The sequence below is a fragment of the Nicotiana tabacum genome, chromosome 15 (genome assembly GCF_000715075.1).
Source record: "Nicotiana tabacum cultivar K326 chromosome 15, ASM71507v2, whole genome shotgun sequence".
Classification (NCBI taxonomy): domain Eukaryota; kingdom Viridiplantae; phylum Streptophyta; class Magnoliopsida; order Solanales; family Solanaceae; genus Nicotiana; species Nicotiana tabacum.
In genome coordinates this window covers 44,774,414-44,799,630 of record NC_134094.1, presented here as the reverse complement: position 1 = coordinate 44,799,630, position 25,217 = coordinate 44,774,414, and the positions used below count along the sequence as shown (strand labels likewise).

Sequence of the window (25,217 nt, the reverse complement as noted above, 5' to 3'; positions counted from 1 at the left end):
TTTTAACACTCTTCTTAAATTGTGCAGACAGTCTTCAAACGAATCCCCTACCACAGAGAAATCGTCCATAAAGACTTCCATAATATCTTCAACCATGTCAGTAAAAATGGCTAACATACACCTCTGAAAGGTGGCTGGTGCATTGCATAGGCCAAACGACATTCTCCGAAAGGCAAAGATGCCATACGGGCAAGTGAATGATGTCTTCTCTCTATCCTCAGGGGCTATGGAAATCTGATTGTACCCCGAATACCCATCCAAAAAACAGAAGTGAGACCTCTCTTCCAGTCTATCCAACATTTGATCAATGAATGGTAAAGGAAAATGGTCTTTCCGGGTGGCTGTGCTCAGTTTTCTATAATCCATACAAATTCGCCAACCCGTTACTGTACGAGTTGAGATCAACTCATTATTCTCATTGGGCACTACAGTCATTCCGCCCTTCTTTGGCACACACTGTACTGGACTAACCCAATTACTGTCAGAGATTGGGAAGATGATTCCCGCATCTTACCACTTCTTTCATGTTGGGGTTCAGCCTTCTTTGATGTTCTCTCGAAGGTTTGTGCCCATCTTTCAATAGAATCTTATGCATACAAAATGTCGGGCTGATCCCCTTAATATCTGCAATGGTCCAGCCAATTGCAGTCTTGCATTCCATTAACACCTGCAAAAGTTGTTCTTCTTGCACATCTAACAAACTGGATGAGATAATAATAGGTAAAGTGGATTTAGGTCCCAAGAAAGCGTACCTGAGGTGAAAAGGTAACGGTTTTAGTTCCAACTATGGTGGCTCTTCAATTGACGGCTTAGCTGGAGGTGTTTTTCTTTCTTCCAAGTGTAAGGGCTCAAATTCGAGCTCTCTTTTCCAGTACCCTCGCCCTTCAAGGGCCAAAACCCACTCTGTCAAGTTTTCACCATTCATTTCTTCTAAGTTCATAAGACATGCGACTAGAGGGTCTTTTGCATTCTGAGTCTCATCTTCCTCCTCCAAAATCACATCCACAACTTCTATCAGAGAACAGTTAGCAAACTCACTAGGTCGCCGCATAGATTTTTGCACATTAAACGTTATCTCTTCATCGTTCAATCTCATCTTTAGCTCTCCCATTTCACAATCAATTAGGGCTCTCCCAGTGGCCAAGAATGGCTTTCCCAAAATTATGGGAATCTCCTCGTCAACCCGGCATTCTAAAATGACAAAATCTGCTGGGAAAACAAACTTCCCCACCTGTACTAATACATCATCAATGACACCAGAGGGCCTCTTCACTATCCGGTCAGCCAGCTGTAACAACATAGATATGGGTATAGCTCTTCCAATGCCTAAACTTTTGTAGATAGTCAAGGGCATCAAGTTTATGCTTGTCCCCAAATCACAAAGTGCCTTAGCAAATGCATAATTGCCTATTGTGCATGGGATTGTGAAACTCCCTGGATCAGATAACTTCTCAGCTATGGGTCTTGTCACAACAACACTACATGTCCGAGTCAGTGTAACCATGGCCAAGTCTTGAAAGTCGAACTTACGAGACATCAAGTCCTTCATCTTTTTTGCATAACCAGGCATTTCCTTTAAGGCATCAATCAATGAAATATTTACCTGAATTTGCTTCAACATCTCCAAGAATTTCTTATATTGCTCATCTTTTTGATATTTGGCCAATCTTTGTGGGAAGGGTGCTGGAGGCCGCTTCTTTAATGTGCTTTGATTTTGAAGCTGCTCTGGCACTGTTTCTGCTACCTTCTCTTGCTCTGACTCAATTTTCTTCGCGACTTCTTTTTCCTTGCTTGTTTCGGCTGGCGCATGTTGTACCATCACCTCTGTTAACCCTGTTGAGTCATCTATCTTGATGGGCACAGACACAAGTGTTTCAGTAGGCCGGCTTTCGCGAGCCATTTCTTGCTCCAGATCTAGGTCTCTACCATTTCGTAGACTCACTGCCATAAGCTATTTCGGGCCCTATTCTTTTGGATTGACTTGTGTATCTGCAGGTAACGCCCCTTGGGGACGATTGTTTAGGGCCATAGAAATCTGTATTAATTGAATCTCAATACCCTTTATTGCTGATTCATGCGAGTCTACCCTCTATTGCATTTTTCCCGTGGACCCAATCAATTGTTGCAGCATTCCCTCAAGTTTAGTAAACCCATCCTCTGGTCTCATAATCTGTTGTTGTTGAGGTTGTTGAATAAGTCAGCTGCTGATTTTGCTGGATGTAGCCTTGTTGCCTTTGGTAAGGCGCAACTTGACCCATTGGTCGCATAGCTCCAGCATTGTTGTTGTTATTGTACTGCTGCTGCGCTGGTCTATATTGTTGATTATGTTGATCCCAATTCAAACCACCTTGCCTCTGTCCCCCATAGTTGGCTACATAATTCATATCTTCATGATATTGCTGGTTGTCACCTTCCGCACTCCACGAGCAAATATATGGTTGGTTAATGCATGGTGTACATAAGCCCCCATTAGTTATGTCAACTATGTGAACCTGCTGCTTCTGGCCTGATTCATCAATCTTTTTGGTGAGGATACTCATTTGCGTCATTAGGGTGGCCACATTCTCAGCTATGGAGTTGTTTGGATCCAACGCCACTGAGTGAACTACCGGAGTGATCGTGGAAGCTCTAGTCATCCATCCTGAGTTTTATGCCATCTTATCAAGTAGGATCTTGCATTCTAGGAATGTTTTACTCAGAAATATTCCACCCGCTGAAGCATCAACATTGGCCTTTAAGCTGTCAGCCAGTCCCATGTAGAATATCTGCCCCAACATCTGATCTGGGATACCATGATGTGGACACTTAACCAACATGCCCTTGAATCTCTCCCATGTTTCTTGTAGTGATTCTGTTGGTCTCTGCCTATAGCTAAATATATCATCAATCTGTTAGGCAGTTTTATTTGGTGGGTAGAATTTGTTCAAAAATTGCTTGACTAATTCCTCCCAAGTAGTGATGAAATTTATGGGGAGTGAATTAAGCCAAGTCTGAGCTTCTCCTGTCAGCGAGAATGGGAACAACAAAAGCTTTATTACGTCCGGTGTTACGTTGGGTTGCCTTTGCGTTAAACATATTGACATGAAATTCTTCAGGTGCTGTTGAGGATCTTCAATGTGTGACCCAGAGAATAGTCCGTTGTTCTGCAACAAATGTAGCATGTTATTTCTGATTTGGAATGATTCTTCTTGTATCTGAGGGACCGCAATTGCGGTTGCCAGATTGTCGGCGGTGGGTTGTGCCCAATCATATAATGTTGTTTCTGGTACAAGAGGCACCACACCCCGAATGTTTGGTTCATTCTTATTGTTTCTATTGTTTATTGGATTTTCTATTCCTTCCGCCATGTTTGGTTTGATTTGTTCTCTCGAGTTTCGTTGTTGTTTGCTTCTCTTGTTTGCACAATTTAGTGCCTTGAAAACTTTCTCAGGATCTGATATCGCTTCAAGCAATTCACCAGTTCTTGAGGAATTCCTAGGCATGCACCTGTAACGCCAAAGACTACAAACATTAAAATTTTAATATATTTGGTTTAAAATAGAAAAATTGACTACACTAAGAATTCTAGCACTTCTTTTAGCTGTAATTAATACCGTTAACTCCCCGTCAACGACGCCAAAATTTGATCACGCCCAGCTATGCTTTATAAAAAGGATTAAGCGGTCGTCACAAATATATTCCAACTAATAAGTCCGGAGTCGAATCCCACAAGGAATTAACCTATCAAATACAGCTGCTAGACTCGCACAAATTCACACAATCAATCTTCAGAAAGATTTAAGTAACAGATTGGGTTTTACTAACTAAATATTACGTAATTAAAATGTAATAATTAACAACTAACTACGAACGGGTTGTAAACAAGAATTGGAATGATCTAAGGTTGTGATTTCCCCTATTGTCGGAATCTTTTTCGCTATATTTTCTACAAATTTGCCTAAGTCTTCTCTACCGATCATGAGCACTCTAACTGTCGTAACTCTCTCCCGAGTAATTACCACAATTACTAGACATATTCTCCCGAATTACGCTAGCTAGCATTAAGCACAACTCACTCAGATCGCACCAAGGTTTTGTTATCCCTAAACCCACCTTTAAACCTCCGTATTGATCCTTCATATACGTTTAGGAGTGATGTTATTCAATAACTACCTAAATATGCACTCTCTCCCGAGTAATACATACTAAATAGGCATAGCTAATTGAAGGCCCTTCAATCAACCACAAGAATAATATAGTTGAACAAATAGAGAAAATACTACAGCAAATCTATATTAACATAACAAGAAAATCATCCTTCAATAGGTTCCATCAAAACCCTAGATTAGGAATTTAGCTACTCATACTCATAATAACAATATCTCAAATATTTTGCATATTTAAAATAGAGAGTAAAGATGAAAAGATGTAAAAATGATGATTCTAACTCCAAGGAGTGATTCCACAAGCTCTTCTTGCCTCTAGCTGCCAAAAAAAATGTCCTTCCAAGTGGTGTTTTAGGTCTATTTATATGTGTAAAAGAAACCCTAAACGTGTGGGTCGAGTCCTAGTCAAATCCGGAATGAATTAAGTCTTCAAAACTCGGATTGGACCTGGCCTCAGGCCTGGCATCGCCAGCCTAACGCCTGGAATTTGGCTGGCCTCGCCAGGCTAAAGCCTGGTCCAGCCTGGCCTTAGGCTGGCCTCACCAGGTCTTTTCTTTTTACTGTTCTCGAGCACACCTTCGACGTTTAAGTATCCGTTTTGCTCTACTTTCATGTCCAATTCACCTACACATAAAATAGACTCCATTATGCGCAAATAAAGTGTAATTTATCATTAAAGCATGTAAAATGCAAGGCACATTATGTACGAAACTATGAAATTATAGCCACACATCAAAACACATAAGTCTCTTAACTAGTATTTACGGATTAAATCTTTGCATAGATTAGCCTTAGTACACATATGTATCATGAGAATCATGAAATAGAGCATATATTCAATCAAACATAATTAAATTGTATTTGTACACCAACATTCCTGCAAAACATTTAGCATCTCTTTGGATCAGCTTACTTCACGTTAATTGGTCCTTTTCATGTTATTTACTTGTTTCCTATATTCTAAAAAGCACAACCGAACCTTTTGTAGGATATAGAGTCAATGGAAGATGCATTATGTCGAGCATTCTCATCAAACACATCATTAGAGTTTGGTCATGAGTCGGACGTTTCAAGAATCATAAAAGAGTTCGTTCATAATCCAGTGTTGAAAGAAGGAAGTAGTTTGAAAAGGTAATGCTCTTTTCTTCTAATATTTATTTCTCTTGATATATTTTCTAGTTTTATGTATGACTTTAGCACATTTTTATTTGCTGGTTAGCTCAGGAAGAAATGGATATGTCTGATTTCAAATATTAGAAAAAATCTGTGTCATTTTCCAAAGGAATGGGATGCAATGTAACTTCATGTATTGCAAGAAGCAGTTTCCAATTATTTCTTTCTTAATCTAATTTCATCTTAATTTGTTCCTTGCATGACATTGTGAATCACCAAAATAGACTTGAAGTTATCAATCATTGCTTTGGCAAGGACACAGTTGAAGATATACTATCTGCACTTGTAAGTTATTCATCTCCTTATTATTTATGAGTGAACTAAACATATTTATTTACTTCTAACCTCTTCTCTTTGGTAGGAAAAAGAAGCAACTAGAATGGATGACAAGTGGATCACTAATGCAATCAAGTCTATGAAGTTTGCCTCACCAACAAGCCTTAAGATTTCTCTACGATCTGTAATATTAACTGCCGACTATTCAATTCACCTGTTATGTTGGTTCTTTTATAAAAGTTAATATAGGCAATTAACACATTATTGTTTTACAGATTAGAGAAGGACGGAAGCAATCACTTCGACAGTGTTTATCTCGCGAATTTAATATTAGTAGTCGCATCGTACTTAGATCATTCAATTACAACGATTTCTATGAGGTATATTGCAATCTTCACATCATATAAATTTTACGTCTTTGTTTGATCTTCACTTCCTGATTTGGTTGAACTTGTAGGGTGGTAAAGCATTCTTTTTTGACAAAGGCAAAAAGTTTAAGGTATGATTAATTATATATATATATATGTATAGTACGCAAAACGAATCAGCACTTTCAGCGAATCCAAGCACAAATTTGCGCCTTTTGTCCTGCATCTTCAATATTCATCTAACTTTACAACAACGTGCTAATGTGATTAAAAAAAAGGGATTATCAAAGTTTATAACTTTGTTTTGAAAAATATACGTCAAGTGCTGTTTTTTTTTTCTACATATATATAGTGGGAACCATCAAAGTTGGAGCAAGTACAAGATGCGACTGTAATGCAGTTTTTTGAAGTGGTCCACGATGATCGCTGGGGCTACTTGGAAATTCCAGATAGATCACATGAGTTGAAAAGGTCCAAACTTTGATTATATATATATATATACTATATGAAAGAACTTTTACACATATATACAGTGCTTAATAAATCAAAATGTACGATCTCTATTTGTTCTTTTACGATCTACTGCAACTCATAAACTATATATAATTGCTCTTTGAAAGCAGTTATGTCATGAAAATTTATTTGACAGTGATTTGTTTTTGTGAACACTATTAAATCTTATAGTCACTTCTCTAAGATAATATCGTTTTAGATGTTGATATTGTCCTTGTGTATTACTTTTCAAGAATTTCCTTTTTTTTCTTCTTTATTGTCACTTTTTTAGATGGTAAACCATAGTTAAAGAAAATTGAGTACAAATCTTTTACCAGGCCTTTTTTCCGGTTAGGTTAGTCAACAGATTTGAAGGAAATAATAATACTGAAAACCTGATTCCCCCTAAATAAATATTGACTTGGACAACTGAAGAGTGAATATTATTATACTGTATAAAAATGTAACAATTTAGCTTGTAACTGTAAACTGTTCTTTGGTAAACAGGACCTTTGTCCTCCGTCACAATTCAACATGACCGCGTTAAATGTGACTAAACCTACCTAGTTTGCGTACCTCCTTTCACTACGAAAATCCTACTATAATTAATGTTCACCCGCAACAAGAGTATCAAAGTTGTCACCATTCCATCAAATCACCTACAACATTATTGAAATAGCAAGCACATGCCATGTCCAACTAATTTCAAACCTCAAAAAGCTTCCGTGTGTTTGGATTGACTTTTGAGCTGGTCAAATCAATTTTAAATTTTTTTTAGCTTTTTTTTAGAGTTTGGCAAAACTAAAAAATGCTTAAAATAAGTTAAAAACTACTTAAAACAAGTCAAAAACAGTAAGCTAGGCAATCCCAAATTATTATTTTTTGACTTAAAAACTATTTTCGCTGAAAAACTATTTTTTTAAATCAACCCAAACGGGCTCTTGAGTCAGCTTAATAGTTACGTGATCCGAGACAAAATCCCAAGGCCGGAGCAACACTTGAAACGATCTACTTCTCAACCTATCAGCTACTCTAGCCGTAGCATTGATCCAGCTAACGTATTTGTATGTCCTCGGATGAGTCGGTTAGCCGCACTGACAAAACTACTACTATTATATTGTCGCTATATATGTATGCATGCGTCATAATTTTTTCAATTAAAGTGATATTATTTTAAAAAGAATAAAAATTATTTACTTTAAGAAGTCGTCACTTAGAATTGATTATTTTCGATGTTCCAAGTCACATTTTATTTAAATCCCTAATCAAGAAAAGTTTTGACTCCAATTTATGGTGCGCATAGAAGACCGGGTAAGAAATTCTGTTGACCAGGGAGAATGTGTGAGAGACACTCCTTGAATTCCGTGATTCTAGCATGATCTCTTAACTAACGTAAACTCGTCTTAAAATAATTCCAGATATTCTATATTTTATGAGTTTTTGCATCTTTGCCTTTATATGCTTTTAATTGCTTGATTATAAGAATTATGGAAGAATATCTTTGAACGAGTCACGCATCCTTGCTTTTATTAAATGCTCAAATCATGTCATGCGTATGTATACACAATCAAAAATAATTTATTATTATTTTAAGAATTTTAGTTAATCCGCGTGAACGTGTGCTTTGCCCTTTAAATTATGGATCATAGCTATGTTATGCAAACGTATATATAACCATAGTATTTAAAAACGTGCCTAAAGCATACTAGCGTGTATAGTTTTTTCCTAGGTTGAGATTGAAACGGAGGCATGAGTTTATGAATAAAATATTACTAGTGCGAAAGAAATAGGCTAGCTAACATGATCTATTACTGAACCCAAATTCCTTTCATTGTTGCCCACTCAAATTCAATTCTCAACAAGAAAAACATACTGTAGAATAAAGAAATATTTAACCCTTTATGTCCCAGCAAACTTATCAGTTAATCTGTTTTTACAAATTAGACAAGATTTATGCAAGTAGTGAACTTGAATATGAAGCTTACATTAGGTGAAATAATAGCAAATGAAAGAAATTAATAGGTGTCGACGAGATTCAACAATAACCGACTTAAAAAAAACTTGTATATTCAATTGTAAGTTTGAGTGTCCGTATGAATTACTAAAAAACTTGGTTCTTTACCGTGTTCCTTAAGCGTAAAGTAAATAAGTAATACAATAAATACAGTAATTTTTACGTGGAAAATCACCCGGTTTAAAAGGTGCAAAAACCATGACCTACCACATAGGATTTTCAACTCCAACACCACTAGAACAATGAGCCAAAATGTATCAATTACAAGACTGTAATTCAATACTCTCCAGTACTCCTACTACTCCTATTTGATTCACAAGTTACTCTAACTTGTAAATAAAAATATTCACTCCAACTCATTAACTGTTTATGATATTTGATTACAACTCAATTTCCTAAAACACATTCACTAGACTGACTCGGAAGAATACAAAGCAAGTACTCAACACAAGTAAAAATAACTTATGACACTTCCGTTGATGTGTGAAAGGGTAGTTCAAAAGTCCAAAGGCAATCCGATTTAAACACGACTTGAGATCTTCTAAGAGTCCTATTCATAGTCAGTTTCCTCTTTGATAGGACTCCTACTGTTCCAAGGATTCCACAAGCTTTGAGACTTTTATCTCTGACTGACTTATCCGTATCTTCTTGAGCAACAACCCTTATAACTTATAGCAGCCATCTTCCACCAAACTCGGACCTGGATAACTTTGAGATAAAGTTACTATCTTGTTCGTACGTACAAATATCAACCATGAGGAGCTGATCCTTTAACCTAAGGAGCCGGTTCTTCATTGTTTTAAGCAGCTACATTGAGGACCTAGTTCTTTGAGCAGGTAGTCACACTTTATTAATCATCAAAACTTCAATACTCAACAAATTCCCCTTTTTGATGATGACAAACTTTGTACACAGAAGCAGGCAATCACATCAAAGAGCCAGATGATCACAACAAGTACTTTTGACATACATGTATGTTCACAACACACCAACCTTCCAACCTTATCTTTCCCCTTTTGGCATCATCGAAAGAACACAAACACATGTAATACGTTAAGCACATATAATGTAAGATTCATGGCCAAACAGGCGACAACACAAGCATAAGAAAAGGCAAATAAACTAGGTTGATGATCCAATAGAGTACAAAGCAGTAAAGCAGATTAATAGGAGACATTAAGTAGTGCCAAAAGAAGCCCAGGGCCTTGTCTTTATCAGTATAACAAAATAAACTAAGCATACTTCCAACTACTCAGACTAAGCCCAGGGCCTTGTCTTTATCAGTATAACAAAATAAACTAAGCATACTTCCAACTACTCAGACTAAGACAAAAGGAACAAAAGATAAGGCATCACTAGAATAGTAAAAGAACTAAGGACACCGGGAAGGAACGGGTTTAAGGGTGAGAAGCAGAGGGGGTCAAAGCTTTCACAAGGGTAGCAATCTGTTGAGCATGGGTCTCCTGTCTCTTCTAAGCTCTTCCCTGAGTTGCTTTGTTTCCTTTCTCAGCTCATTATTGTCTTCACGAAGCTTGGCATTCTCTTCAACAGCCAAATCCAACCTTTTGCTGAGTTCTGCAACCTTACTGCTCCCAGGAAGAATGGCAGATCTTATGGGTAATCTAGCCTTGTCCTCATAGCCACACTGCTTGAGGGTAACAACATACAAAACATCATTGTGGTTTCCAAACTTAAGCTCAGGCAAGGCAATGTTGAGCTTGTCAAATAACTCAATCAACATGAAACCATATGGCATAACATGCTTTAGTTTGGAAGTATCTGCAGCTCTTGCCATGTGTTGAATTATCAGGCTAGGAAGATTGATAGGTCGACCAGTGTCAAGCAGTTCCATCACAGCTATGTCTAGCAGAGTGGCTTCATGCCTTCTCTCAAACCTCTAAAGAATACAAGAGTTGACAAACTAAAACAGTAGCTTGTGAAAGGGAATCATATCAGTCTTGTACACTTTCTGGGGAGCATCTAGTTCAAACTTTTGGGAGAACTTTCTGATGACCACAATGCCTGTGTCAGCATCATTGTCTATGGCTGGCCACTTCTTCTTTAAATAATTGTCAAATCCCAAAGAAGGGATATTCAGAAGCAGCCCCCAATTCCTCAGCATCAAACTCCATGTCGAAGCCCCCTACTTTACTCTTAACTAACTTCCCATCAAAAGTAAAATTTGTGTAGAACTCCACCACAGCAGGAACACATACTGGGGGAAAAGCTTTGGCAAATATGTGATTCCACCCCTGTAGCTCATGTTTCTCAACCAGTTGAGCCATTCCCTTCTCACCAGTGTTCGCAAGAATCTTCCAATTTAGCACTTTTCTGTTTCTGAACTCTGTGAGTCGATCAACTGCAGCTGGCACATTCTTTCTTGTCTTACCCTTACTAGCCTTTGCAGAAGAGGTAGCATGTTTGGTGACTTTGTCTCCCTTTTTCTTTGGTGTGGCAGACTTTGCTGGCAAGGCTGAGTCAGATTCATCTTCTTCATCCACCTCAACAAAAGGTTCCACAATTTAAACTTTCTTCTTTGGCATCTTTGCACTTTTGGACTCCTTCATGATTTGTGCATCAATGACCTTTATTTTACTCCTTGTGAGGGGAGTTCTAGCAGGAGGAACCACTCATTTCCTTGTTGAGACTGCTGTCTTTGTATCTTTCATAGTGGTCTTTCTGTTCTTCTTTCCTACCTCAGATAGTGGCATATCATCTTCGTCACTGCTAACTTCTTCATCTCCAGTGAAAGGAGTTAACATATACCCAGGTTCTTGAGCCATTGTCTCTTCACCAATTTCTTCTAAAGGGGCTATGACAGTGTTTCCAATTGTCATGGAACCTTCAGATTCCTCACTCACATTCCCCTCTTCTTCCTTACTCTCGTCATCACCTCCTTCACTCTCACTTATATTTTCTTGATCCTCACCCTCACTTTCAGAAACCTCCTCTTCTTCACTCTGATTTTCTTCTTCTGCATAATTATTATCATGTTCACCTGTCTTATCCTATGTATCACTCTCCTCCTTATCTCTAGATACTCCCTCATTCTCACTCTTTTCTTCTTCATTGGCTATGTTTTGAGCATCATGTTCCTCATGCCTGGTCACAACTTCTTCTTCTTTTTCACCTTTATCATCTTCCTCGTCCTTAGTCCAACTGAAATCAAAGCCATCAGAAGCTTCCTTTTGCACTGGTTCTTTACGTCCTTCCCACTCAACCACAGGCTCCACAGCCGTTGTATCTACCTCCTTTCCTAGATCCCCTATATGCTCTTCTACCGTGAATTTTGCCACTGGTGACTTCTCACTCGTAGGTGGAAGAGTATCTAGGGGTGCAACATCTATAGCAAAAACCAAGACATATTACTTGGAAGTAGGATGTGGTACCTGATCAGTAGTGCCTATACCTGATTCCCCCTGAATCACAGATTCCTTGACTCTAGTGTCACCCTGCGTAGCAGCCTCATGCATTATCTTGACAAATATTCTTGAAGTTGCTTTGACCTTTGCTGTCTTAGAGGTATTTTTTGTAGCAAGCTCAGGTGCATGGGTAGTTTATTTTGAACGAGGGGGTATAGTGAAGATGAGAATGACACTAATTCCTTGCATATTGCTTCATTGGTGGCCTTGAAGATAATATCATCCACATACACTTGTACAATCAGAATATTCTTCCCTTTGCTCCTTAGAAATAAAGTGTTGTCTACCTTTCCTCTTATAAAGTTGTTGGCTAAGAGGAATTTTGAGAGCCTTTCATACCAAGCTCTAGGAGCCTGTTTTAGACCACAAAGAGCTTTATCCAGTTTGAATACATTGTCAGGAAATTCTTCACTTTCAAATTCAGGAGGTTGTTTGACAAACACTTCCTCCTTCAGGTACCCATTCAAAAAGGCACTCTTCACATCCATCTGGTATAAAGTGAATTCCATGTGGGCATCAAAGGCTATCAACATTCTTATAGCCTCCCTTCTAGCTACAGGTGCAAATGTCTCATCATAGTCAATGCCCTCATCTTGATTGTATCCATGAATCACTAGTCTGGCCTTGTTCCTTGTGATATTTCCTTGTTCATCCAACTTGTTTCTGAACACCCATATGGTACATATGACAGTTCTGTTCTTGGGTTTATGTACCAGGTGCCAGACCTTGCTTCTCTCAAACTAATTTAGCTCCTCTTGTATGGTTATGATCTAGTCAGGATCCTTTAGAGCTTCTTTGATGGTCTTAGGTTCAACCTGTGAGAGGAATGTTGTGAGTGTACATAGATTTCTTAGAGAAGACCTGGTTTGTACCCCTGCATTTGGATTAGAGATGTTATTCTCAAGAGGGTGTGAGCTTTGATGCTTCCATGGTCTGATCTGTATACCCAGAGAAGATTCTCTTGGGGAGTGATCCAAAGGAGCAGGTTCAGTAGGTGTGGCTTCATTTGTCTGGTCAGCAGTTAGAGTAGTTTTTTCTTCTTCTTGTTCCTCATGATCACTGTCATTTTCCTTGTGGTTTTAGATCCATCTTCATCAGATTCCTTTGTATCTCCATCACCAGTGAATCATATATCATAATCTTCATCCTGCAGACCTTTCTCAGCCAAATTGTTAGATTCATCAAAAATAACATGAATATTTTCTTCCACACACATAGTTCTTTTATTAAAAACCTTATAGACCTTACTATGTGGAGAGTAACCCAAGAAAATTCCCTCATCACTTCTGTCATCAAACTTACCTAGAGCTTCTTTCCTATTATTATGCACAAAATATTTGCACCCAAAGGCTCTCAGGTGAGTAATGTTGGATTTTCTTCCTCGAAGTAACTCATAGAGAGTTTACTCAAGAATGGGTCTGACCATGCATCTATTTAGCATATAGCAAGCAGTATTGATTGCCCCGGCCCAGAAATTCTTACGCAGTCCACTGGAAATCAACATGCTCCTCCCCATGTCTTCTAAGGATCTATTCTTTCTTTCTATAACTCCATTTTGTTGTGGAGTTATAGGTGCAGAGAAATTATGGTCAATGCCATGTGAGCCACAGAACTCAAGAAATTTTGAATTTTCAAATTCAGTTCCATGGTCAGTTCTTATACTTTAATTATTACAACTTATCTTTTGTTGAATCATTCTGACAAATTCACATAAAACATCAAAGGTTTCATCTTTGGATCCCAAAAACAAAGTACAGGTATACCTGGAGAAGTCATCAACAATCATAAACACATACCTCTTACCTCCTCTGCTCCTTATTCTCATTGGTCCACATAGATCCATGTGAAGGAGTTCTAGAGATTTCGAAGTACTTACAAACTTCTTAGATTTAAAGGATGACCTAACATGTTTCCCTCTAACACTGAACTCAACTTTAGGTAGCCTAAGGACCAAGTCCTTTACTGCCAACTTATTGAGTTGAGAGAGACTGGCATGTCCCAGTCTTTTATGCTATAGTAGTGGATCATCTTCCACTACACTCAAGCATGTGCGTTCACTCTGGTAAAGTGACATAATAGATATCTTGTAGATATTGTTATGTCTCTTTCCCTTTAGCACTATTTCATCAGTATCAAGCTTAGTGACAGTGCAAATTTTGGAATTGAATTTTACCCCATTTCCTCTGTCCCACATTTGAGATATGCTAAGAAAATTGTGTTTAAGACCTACCACATAATACACATCTTCTATAGCATGAGAGAGTGACTTGCCAATATTGCCAATATGTGTTATCTGGCCCTTTTTCTTATTTTCAAATGACACACTCCCTCCTTGGAAGGCTGTCAGAGAAAGAAAGTTTTCCTTTTCTCCAGTAATATGTCTTGAGCATCCACTGTCTAGATACCAGTCCTGATTGTTTCCTTTCACCTTAGCCTACACCAAAATTCACAAGTTAGTTTTGGGAACCCAGACTAGATTGGGTTGCTTTTTATTTGAAAAAGGATGAATCAGATCCCTTCTTGCCCAGAAGGGGAGAGGATTAGAAGTTATTTTCTTGCTAACCTTAATCTACTTACTATGGACAGGAGGATTAACCTTTGGCTCCTCTTCCTTCTTCACATTTTTAGCAATACCAAAGGTGTTTATAAACTGAGCATGAATTAAGGCAGGACGAGTGTCTCTAAAGTGTCCTACTCTTCCACAATGAGTGCACATGTTATTATCAGAAATTCCTACATACTTTGGGTCAAACTTAGGGACAGGTTTTCTGTAGCCAATTCAAGGCATCAGAAGGTCTATGTCATTTGTTAGTCTAGAGAGTTCATAATTAGCTTTTTCTAGGTTTTCATGCAGGACTTTATTTCTACATTCAACATCATAAAGATTATCATTAGCAATTTTTAGTTCCTTTTCAAGCTTATCCTGCAGATCACTCATTTTTCCTTTTCCATGTGTATCAGGAGACTTCTCATTCTCAGAAGTAAGTTCAAGAACCTGGTTCTTAAGGCCTTTGACTTATTTCTCTAAACTAGCTTTGTCAGATTCAAGCTCTTTGATGTCAAAGCTGACTATGAATAGACTCCTAGAAGATCTCAAGTCATGTTTAAATAGGATTGACTTTAGACTTCTGAACTATCCTTTCACACATCAACTAAAGTGTCATAAGTTATTTTTACTTGTGTTGAGTACTTGCTTTGTATTCTTTCGAGTCAGTCTAGTGAATGTGTTTTAGGAAATTGAGTTGTAATCAAACGTCATAAACAGTTAGTGAGTTGGAATGAATATTTTTCTTTATAAGTTAGAGTAACTTGTGAATCAAATAGGAGTAGTAGGAGTACTGGAGAGTATTGAATTACAGTTTTATAATCGATACATTTTTGGCTCATTGTTCTAGTAGAGTTGGAGTTGAAAATCCTACGTGGTAGGTCGTGATTTTTGCACCTTTTGAGCCGGGTGAATTTCCACGTAAAAATCTCAGTGTTCATTGTATTTCTTCCTTACTTTATGCTTAAGGAACATGGTAAAGAACCAAGTTCTTTAGTAATCCGTACGGGGACTCAAACTAACAATTAGTATCAGAGCAGTTTCTCTCATTTACACGGCTAACACATAGAGAGATCTTGGAAGAAAGATGAGTGCTCCACCTGGAATTAATGAAGGACAATCAACTAACAGACCACCCTTGTTCAATGGAAAATATTACAGTTGGTGGAAATCAAGGATGGAAGATTTCTTGACAGCTGAAGACTATGAACTATGGACCATAGTAAATCAAGGTCCTTTGATTCCCTACTAAACAAAATGCACAAAGTGAAACAGTTCCTAAGGACCCCTCCGAATTTGTGGCAGCAGATTTCAGAATGATGGAGAAGAATGCAAAGGCTAAAAAAATCCTTATCTGTGGAATTGGTCTTGATGAGTACAATAAAATTTATGTGTGCTCTAATGCGAAGTAGATTTGGGATGTACTCCAAACTGCTCATGAAGGAATAAATCAAGTAAAGAGATCAAGGATTGAACTACTCATGAGAAACTATGAGTTTTTCTCCATTAAGGAGTCTGGGCCCATCCAGGATATGATGACTAGGTCCATTATAATAACCAATGAACTGAAATCACTTGGAAAGGTGTTTATCTCAGAAGAGTTGGTTAGCAAAGTTCTAAGAATCTTTCCAGCTTCATGAGAATCAAAAGTCACTGCAATCTAGGAAGCCAAGGAATTGGATAAAATCTCACTTGATGAGTTAGTTGTAAACTTAAAAACTCATCAAATGAGAAAGATAGAACTGCGCAAAGAAGAACCAAAGAAGGATAAGGCCTTAGTTCTTAAAGCATCTAAAGATGATGAATCTGACTATGATGATCCTGATCTAGCAATATTTGCCATGTTCAAAAGGTTCATGAAGAATTCCAAAAGTGCATCTAAGAGAGAGACCAGTAGTAAGCATAAGCAGATCGACAAAGCTAACTATGATGGGTGCTACAAGTGTGGAAAGCTAGATCACATGGTAAAGGACTACCCAATATGGGAAATCGAGCGAAGGAAAGAACGAGCTGCAAAGGAGAAACGGGAGAAGATGAGAGAAAAGGGTTCCAACAAAGGAAAAATCCTAGGCAAAGGATTTACTGAAGCCATGAAGCAGGCATTCCTGGCAGCATATGAGGATAGTGGGAGTGATCAAGAGAAAGAAAAGGAGGATGAGGCTATAAGTCTCTATGCTATGATTGATGAACACCAAGCTATGAAGACAGAATTCTAGTACAGCTTGGGATGCACATTGGAAGACCTCCTTTGTTTGATGAACACCACTATGATAAATGAAAGCTACGTATGGAAATATTTCTTCAGGATACTGACTTTGACCTATGGATAATTGTCAGCCATGGACCAATTCTCCCAACCAAATTGGATGGTGAAGGTAACAAGTGCAACAAAAGAGAAGAGGAATACGATGAGGAAAATCGTCAGCTAGTTCAGAAAAATGCTAAAGTAAAGGACTTTCTCTACAGAAGTCTGTCTAGAAACACCCTCCTCAGAGTGTCCTCTTGCATATCTGCTCATGACATATGGAGGACCTTGGAAACTGACTTTGGAAATAAAAATATCGAAGTGGCTCTAATGGCGATTGAAGAATAAAAAACAGAGGAAGAAGTGATAGGAATGATGGCCATGAGTGATTCAGAAACTGAAGATGAGGCAAACCAGGTAAGTATATCTGACTTGAAAGAAAATATTCATGCTATGTCCAAAAAGCAACTGATGGCCATAATTGTGACCTTAATGAATGAAATGGATAAAATGAGTAATGGAAATGATCAGCTAATCAACAACCTTTCTTCTGTCAATTTTGATAGGACTCCTACTGTTCCAAGGATTCCACAAGCTTTGGGAGTTCTGTCTCTGACTGACTTATCCGTATCTTCTTGGGAAACGACCCTTATCACTTATAGTAGTCATCTTCCACCAAACTCGGACCTGGGTAACTTTGAGATAAAGTTACTGTCTTGTTCATACGTACAAGTATTAACCATGAGAACCTGGTTCTTCACAACAGTTAAGCAGCTACATTGAGGACCTGGTTCTTTGAGCAGGTAGTCACACTTTGTTATCATCAAAACTTCAATACTCAACACCAATCTTATAGAATTTCATCAGTTTCTTACTAAATATAAGAAGCAAAGATTCAAACGTAACCTAAAAAATTGCAAACAACAATGTATCTAACTTCACGCCAAATTTTACTTAAGCTCTAACATTTAATAAAAATCACTTAATATTCATCGAACAACGTCAACATTCACTGGAAGATTGGATGAAATCATATAAGCAAGAAACTTATCTAAAATAAATACCAAGAAGTTGAGATAGAGAACCAGCTTTTTGTAGATGAAAATTCCTTGAAATGATACCATTGCTACAGATGCATGATTGTACAGGATAAATGGAAATAGTACTTCGACTGAAACCTCGGACGGACCTCTCGATGAAAAGGTTGGTTCTTTACTAGTAGTTTTAGCCTGATTTGCGGTAGCAAACTGGTGACATTTTGTGGCTGATTTTTGCTGCAAAAAGGGTGTTGTTTTGTAGGTGTTTATGGTGATTTTCAGCTGCTATTTCGTAGTTTCTGGGATGACGCATTGGTGGGACTTTCACAATGATTTCGAGCTGATATTTCGGGTGGTTTTCGTGGGTGATGGTGGCTGATTTTAAGAGCTACTGTTGCTGGTTTTTGGAGCTGAAATTGCTGCTTTTTATGGCTGAAAAGGGTGGTTTACTGCTAGTTTATATGGTGAAAAAGCAGCTGGATTTGTGGTGATGGTAAGATATTAAGGACAACAGCTTTAATTTGGTGGTTTATGTGGTCGTCGGTGGTGTTTTACATGGCTGAAACGGATGATTTTTAACTGGTTTTGGTTTAGGAAAGTGGTTAAAGAGGTATGGAGAAAATAGGATCCAAGAGAATGAAAGCAGCAACCCTTCTCTTTTAGTTTCTAAGTTTTTTGTCTTAATGTGTATATGGAGAAGATGAGAGAGCTCCTTTTCCTTTTTTAGTTTTAAAGTAAAATGTAGTCTAGGTTTCTTCATGTGAGTTTGATTGAGGGAGGGGTCTTACCTTGTGGCCTTTCTAAGGGAGCATGATTAGAGAAGGAAATTTCACATAAGGTGAGGTGGAGGAATCCTAAGGGAATATACTTGTGGGATAAGAGAGAAACAAAAAAGAAAAAGAAATAAAATTAAAGAGAGTTTCCTAGAATGTGCCTAGTTTAGAGATAAGCAGATGATAAGAACAATGAGATGGTGGAATAATTTGTAAAATATCTACTAGGATCTTTTTGTGATTTTCTTTCTTTTGCAAAATAAAAGTAAAACTAACATTTACAAATATGATTCTTTTTGTAGTTTTTGGTTTTATAAAATAAAACCTTCTATAAATAAAATAAAGGTAAAAATTTAAAATTAAACCTAAAAAGAGAAAGAAAAAAAACTCACCCCCACCCGCCTCTTGAGAGCTTCTCTCTCCAGGGGATCAAGCAATTTTGCGTCGACTCGATGACAATTGCCTTTTATTGTTTCACGACCCAGATCCCACTATAGGTATTTAAATTTTATTGGATTTCAATCCATAAATTATTTGGACCGTGTTTAAATTCAAGATATATTAGTCCAAATATATATTATGGACCAATATAATTTGATTAATTATATTAATCCAATATACGTGGTTTAAATAAATATATCCAAATTTATTGAGCTAGCCCATGTAATTGGGCTACAAGTGATGGGTCCACTTTACTAAGCCTAATATGTCATCTTCCTAGAGGCCCAATTTGGTGCCACATGTAAGATGACGTGGCACGTCAAGTCAAACGGAAGAGCCAGTAGGGTCATGCCATGAGTCAAAATGACAAGGCATGCCAAATCAAATTAAAAGGCCAATAAAATTACGCCATGTGTATAAGTGACATATTTTGGCCAATCAATACGTCCTTGTCATGCTTCAATCTGATTGATTGAAAAAAGTTTATTTTCATCACAACTCTTCTTTTTTACAACTATAAATAGGGGTTTTCATAACACAGAAAAGACACCATGAATCATAACAAGAAGCAAGAGAGAGCTCGTGGATCAAACGCCGCAAAATTTATCTACAAACTTCAAGTTTCAAGCAATCAAGATCAAGTCCAAGAAATCGAGTTGAAGCTCAAGAACGAAGAACGAATCAAGGAGTACCAGTTCAAATCAAAGTTGTGCTAGTTGAATTCAAGATCATCGTTCAAAAAAAACAAGCATAAATTCAGGATCAAGCGCGGAAGCCCTTGAATTTATATTATCAAAGAAGAATTAGATGATTCATATAGATTATACAAAGAATCAGATGATTCATATAGATTGTACACTCATATTACTTGAAATCAAATACTCTGATTGTTGCAATATTTTTTAGACTTTATTATTTTTCTTGACCCAATTTATTGTCTACAAATTTTGGCACGCTCGGTGGGGCAATCTCTACCTATGATCTTATCTTTTGAATAATCAAAGTTCAAGAACATCGAAATGGCTTCAAAGAAAATCAACTCCAGATCAACTTTCACTAAGGCTGCTAATTCCAAGTTCTATGCTGATGTGAAAAACATCCTCGATGTTACCTTTGAAAGCTTTGGACTAGTTACAAGGAACAAAAAAAGCTCTTTAGGACAACAAATACTCCAATGGTTGTCTGTATCAACCCCTGTTTTCGAATCTTTGTCCTCAAAAAGAGAAATATCCTCTGCGAACGCGCCTAAAGGGGGAAGCAACATTGCTAAAAAAGATTAAGAAATCTCTACCTCTGCTTAACCTCTCCGGATCTAAGAATTCTGTTGCAAAGGAAGATGATGATACTTCAAGTGATGGATCCTCCCCACTTACACCGCATAGCGTGAGGCAATCAAGGATCAATCTATGTGATAATCCATTATATTTTCCATCGTCCACAACAATCATGCAAGCATTGGTGACGAACGCTTCATCTGTGGAGGAGCAATTGGCAAAATTGACAGAAGCAATCACTGGCTTGACCAAATGCACGCAAAATCAAGATTCTAGAATTGATAAGTTAACGGATAGGATAGGACTCTTGATGGAAGAAGAACCCATCCATGCAAGTGGCAAGGGCTCAGAAGTTCAAGAGACTGATCCTCCCCCATGACAAGTTGCATCCATCAAGAAAATCCCAGTCTCTTTAGAAGGAATGATTCCAATCAATCAACTAAAGTAGTTCGTTGAAGAGACTATAAAAAACAAATATAAAGTTGCTTCCAAGTCATCCTTTACTTACGCAAAGCCTTACACTTCATGGATCGATATGTTAAAGATGCATGTTGTCTATCAACCTCCAAAATTTTAACAGTTTGATGGCAAAGGCAATCCAAAGCAACATGTGGCACACTTCGTTGAGACATGCAACAATGGTGGGACTTATGGATATTACCTCGCCAAGCAGTTTGTCCGCTCATTAAAAGGAAATGCTTTTGACTGGTACACAGACCTCGAGGATGGATCTATTGATAGATGGGATCAACTAGAGCAAGAGTTCCTTAATCGCTTTTATAGCACAAGGCGCACTGTGAGCATGGTAGAACTTACAAATACTCGTCAACGGAAGAATGAACCAGCTATCGACTTTATCAATCGATGGGGGAATGTGAGTCTCAACTGCAAAGATAGGCTTAGCGAAGGTTCTAGCATAAAGATGTGTATCCAAGGCAAGCATTGGGGACTTCGTTACATCTTGCAAGGCATCAAGCCTAGAACATTTGAAGAACTTTCCACTCGTGCCCAGGACATGAGTTAAGTATAGCCTCTGCAGGAAATGAAAGATGCCTATCTACGAGCCTCACAAAGGGAACAACAAGCGAGAAGTCAAGAAATGGAGCAAGTTCGTACCCAAGTCTTAAAACAAAGAAGCTATGAGTGTCCATAAATCACATGTGAAGTTCACAATGAATGTGAGCAATAAGCAGAGTGTGAGGTCCACTTCTTTTCAAGATAAGCCAAGTGGAAAGTGACTCTAAAAGAAATGCAAGAAAAGAAGTACTCATTTCTGGATTTCGATGTGCCTGCCATTGTTGAAAATTTCCTCGAGTTAAAGCTCATTGAACTTCCGAAGATGAAGCGTCCAAATAACGCTGGGAAAACTATTGATCCAAATTACTGCAAATATCATCGACTTGTGAGTCATCCTCTTGAGAAGTGCTTCGTCTTTAAAGACAAAGTTATGGACTTGGCTCGTGAAAAGAAGATCATGCTTGAAGATGAGAAGGAAAGTGCGAACCAAGTCTCTATCACCTTTGGCTCATTCAGTCCAGATGAGCTATGCAGTTAAAAAAATCAAAGATGAAGAATTATTGGAGAATAAGAAAATCAAAGTTGATCAGCCTAATGATAATGAAGGTTGGACATTAGTAACTCGTCGTAGGTGCCACAATAGAAGTCCACAAAAAGAATCAATAGAACAACCAACAAGGAAAATGATGGTAAAAAGACCGAGCAAATAACATCCAATTAAGAAAATGAAGAAAATAAAAATTCGAGGTGCACCACCCTCAAAAGCCACGATATCCAGTGACCTTGGAGGATTTCTTGACAAGACGCACAAAGATTTCCCATGATGGGTTCGAGGCCTCTTGTTGCAATGACGATAAAGGAGAAGAAACTAGTGATAACGTACCGTTAGCATTATCTTCGGAAAAGCCCATCGAGTCCATTCCTCAAGAAATTAATGTTTACGAGGAAAAAGTAACATTCACGAATGATAACCTTCTAGTAGGTGACACTCCTCATAATTTCCCGTAATTATATGGTTGGCTATATACGCGATGAAAGGGTAAATCAAATTTTGATTGATGGAGGATCCTCAGTGAGCAATCTTACCAATTCACACCGTGAAGGAACTTGGCATTCCCGTGGATGAACTCTCAAAAAGCCACTTAATGATTCAAGGATTCAACCAAGGGGGCAAAGAGCCATAGGCGCAATAAAATTAGGGCTCACCATTGGAGATATGCAGTCAAGTGCGTGGTTGTATGTGATCGTCGCAAAGAATTCATACAATGTCTTGCTTGGAAAGCCTTGGATTCATGAGAATAGGGTAGTTCCATCTAACTACCATCAATGTCTGAAGTACTACGAGGGAGGAGTCGAGAAGACGATAGTTACTGATGATAAGCCCTTCACCGAGGCTGAGTCATACTTCGCTGACGCAAAGTTCTACTTGAAGAACCACATCGTTAAGGAGCTAAAAGCTGATGATGTCATGAAGATCAAGAATGATGAGTTCACAACTAAAAGAGCTGAGGTGGCTCCTGGTAAAGTCAAAGTCGCTGCTAAGGAGGCACACCCTAATCCAAATAAATATCATAGAGGGAAAGCCATTTCTTCTAGCAAGAAGGTAGCCCATGTACTTCGTTACGTCCCAAAGATAGAGAAAAAAGAAGGCGAATCATTCAATCTCCAAACGGGGTTAACTCTTCCGATCAAACGGATTGAGGCGATAAAGATGTCCTCAAAGCTACTTAGAAAGTCTGTGTCTCAGAATCCACCACAAAATATAGCACTGCCTACGAAGCGTACAGATGAAGGTTTTGATCCTAATGCTTATAAGTTATTTGCAAAGGCTGGATACAACCCTAATGAGCCATCAAAGTTAGGGAATCTCCCATCAGAAGCTGCTACAAGGCAACCACATGAAGGTTTGGGATATAAACAATCCTTACTAGTGCGCTTCTCCATAAGAAAGGCAAGCAATAATTGTATCACTATGGAAGATGAACCTGCCACTTCCAATAGGCTCTCTATCTTTCATCAGCTTGAAAAATCAACTGAGAGGACTTACGTATTTGAGAGATTAGGTCCACTAAAGAAGAAGAACAAATTCCAAAGAGATTATCAAAGCATAAGAATGCCCGCTTAACCCAGAATCTAGAAGATCTCTAAGGATTTCCAATATTTGGTTCCTTCTAGAATGAGGCGACAAACAAAACTTGTGATTTCATATAAAGAAGTACTGAAGGTAAAGCCATATATTGTAGTCTACCCTAAGGAACTTGATGAAGATGATGAAAGTGTGGGTTCTTCGTATCATGTTACTGCGCAAGGTGAGTATGGTATTTCATCTCTAATGGAGGATGACAAGAAATTGGAGGATGTTTCATCATGCTATCACATATCCTTCAATGATGGGGACCCTTAAGAAGATGAATATGCAAAAGCTGCTCTGCCTGAACTTGAATAGGGGGTAAAGACAACAATTGACGCTTTGAAAAAAGTAAACCTTGGCACTGATGAAGAGCCAAGGCCCACTTATCTAAGTGCTTTACTAGTAGTCAATGAAGAAAGAAATTATATTGAGTTTCTCAAGGAGTATAAGTATGTCTTTGATTGGAGTTATAAGGATAAGTCTGGCTTGGACCACAAAGTAGAAGTCTATCACCTTGCAGTCAAGAATGGTGCTCATCCTGTTAAGCAAGCTCAAAGGCGCTTTAGGCCGGACTTGGTTCCATTGATTAAAACTGAAATTAACAAACCCATTGAAGATGGCTTTACTCGTGAAGTTAAACACTCAACATGGGTTTCAAGTATTGTCCCTGTAAGGAAGAAGAATGGCTAGATTCGAGTGTGCATTGACTTCAGGGATCTCAACAAGCGTGTCCTAAAGATGAATTCCCGCTTCCTATTTCAGAGCTAGTGATCGATGCTATTACTGGTTATGAGGCAATGTCTTTTATGAACGGTTTGTCTAGATATAACCAAATTCGTATGTATCCAAAAGATGAAGATCTTATCACATTCCACACCCCAAATGGAATTTATTGCTACAAGGTAATTCCTTTTGGCTTGAAGAACGTTGGTGCCACATATCAATGGTCTAATCTTTGATGAACTCCTTCACAAGAATGTTGAATTCTATGTAGATGACTTGGTCGTGAAGTCAAGAAAGATGAACGACCACTTGCAAGACTTGAAGATTGGTGTTCGAGCTACTTTAGAGATATCAACTTTGCATGAATCCATTGGAATGTGTCTTAGAAGTTGCTTCTGGCAAGTTCCTTGGCTTTTTTGTTCGACATCAAGAGATAGAAATTGATCAATCCAAGGTTGATGCAATCTTAAAAATGCCCGAGCCTCGGGATATTCATGAATTGAAAAGTTTGCAAAGAAAGATAGTGTATCTTAGGATATTCATCTCGAACCTAGATGGGAAATGTCAACCATTCAGTCTCCTTATGAAGAAGGGTGTCCCTTTCAAGTGAGACCAATCGTGTAGAAATGCCTTTAAGAGCATTATATCCTACTTGATGAAGCCTCCAGTTTTAACAGCTCTTATACCTGGAAAGACATTGATACTGTATATCGCAAGAAAGGACTGTTGGAGCACTGTTGGCCCAAGAAAATAGTGAGGGGAAATAAAACTCCCTTTACTACTTGAGCAGGATGATAACACCAAATGAGTTGAATTATTCGCCAATTGAAAAGTTATGTTTGGCGCTAGTCTCCTCAATTCAAAAGTTGAGGCACTACACTTTCAAGTTTATGTTGTTCATCTTATTTCTAAAGCAAATCCCATCAAGTTTGTAATGTCAAAACTTGTCCTTAGTGATCGACTAACAAGGTGGTACCTTCAGTTTCAACAATTTGAAATTGTGTACATCCCTCAGAAGGCTATAAAAGGACAAGCGTTAGCGGACTTCTTGGCAGATCACCTTATACCTAACTATTGGGAGCTAACTGATGAAGTACCTGATGAGGATGCAATGGTCATTGAATTTCAGCCTCCATAGAAG

At 38.1% G+C, this 25,217-nt stretch overlaps 1 protein-coding gene across 1 annotated transcript in view; it reads left to right on the top strand.

Moving 5' to 3' along the window:
• LOC107801686 (putative 3-hydroxyisobutyryl-CoA hydrolase 3) overlaps nucleotides 1-6,684 on the top strand; it is a 74,558-nt gene extending 67,874 nt beyond the window's left edge. Inside the window, exons 10-15 of the mRNA XM_075230802.1 lie at nucleotides 5,134-5,276; nucleotides 5,543-5,603; nucleotides 5,680-5,778; nucleotides 5,870-5,974; nucleotides 6,052-6,093; nucleotides 6,315-6,684. Coding sequence (XP_075086903.1) covers nucleotides 5,134-5,276; nucleotides 5,543-5,603; nucleotides 5,680-5,778; nucleotides 5,870-5,974; nucleotides 6,052-6,093; nucleotides 6,315-6,446 — 582 coding nt within the window. The 3' untranslated portion in view covers nucleotides 6,447-6,684. The remainder of the gene's footprint in view (nucleotides 1-5,133; nucleotides 5,277-5,542; nucleotides 5,604-5,679; nucleotides 5,779-5,869; nucleotides 5,975-6,051; nucleotides 6,094-6,314) is intronic.
• The last annotated feature ends 18,533 nt before the right edge of the window (nucleotides 6,685-25,217 follow it).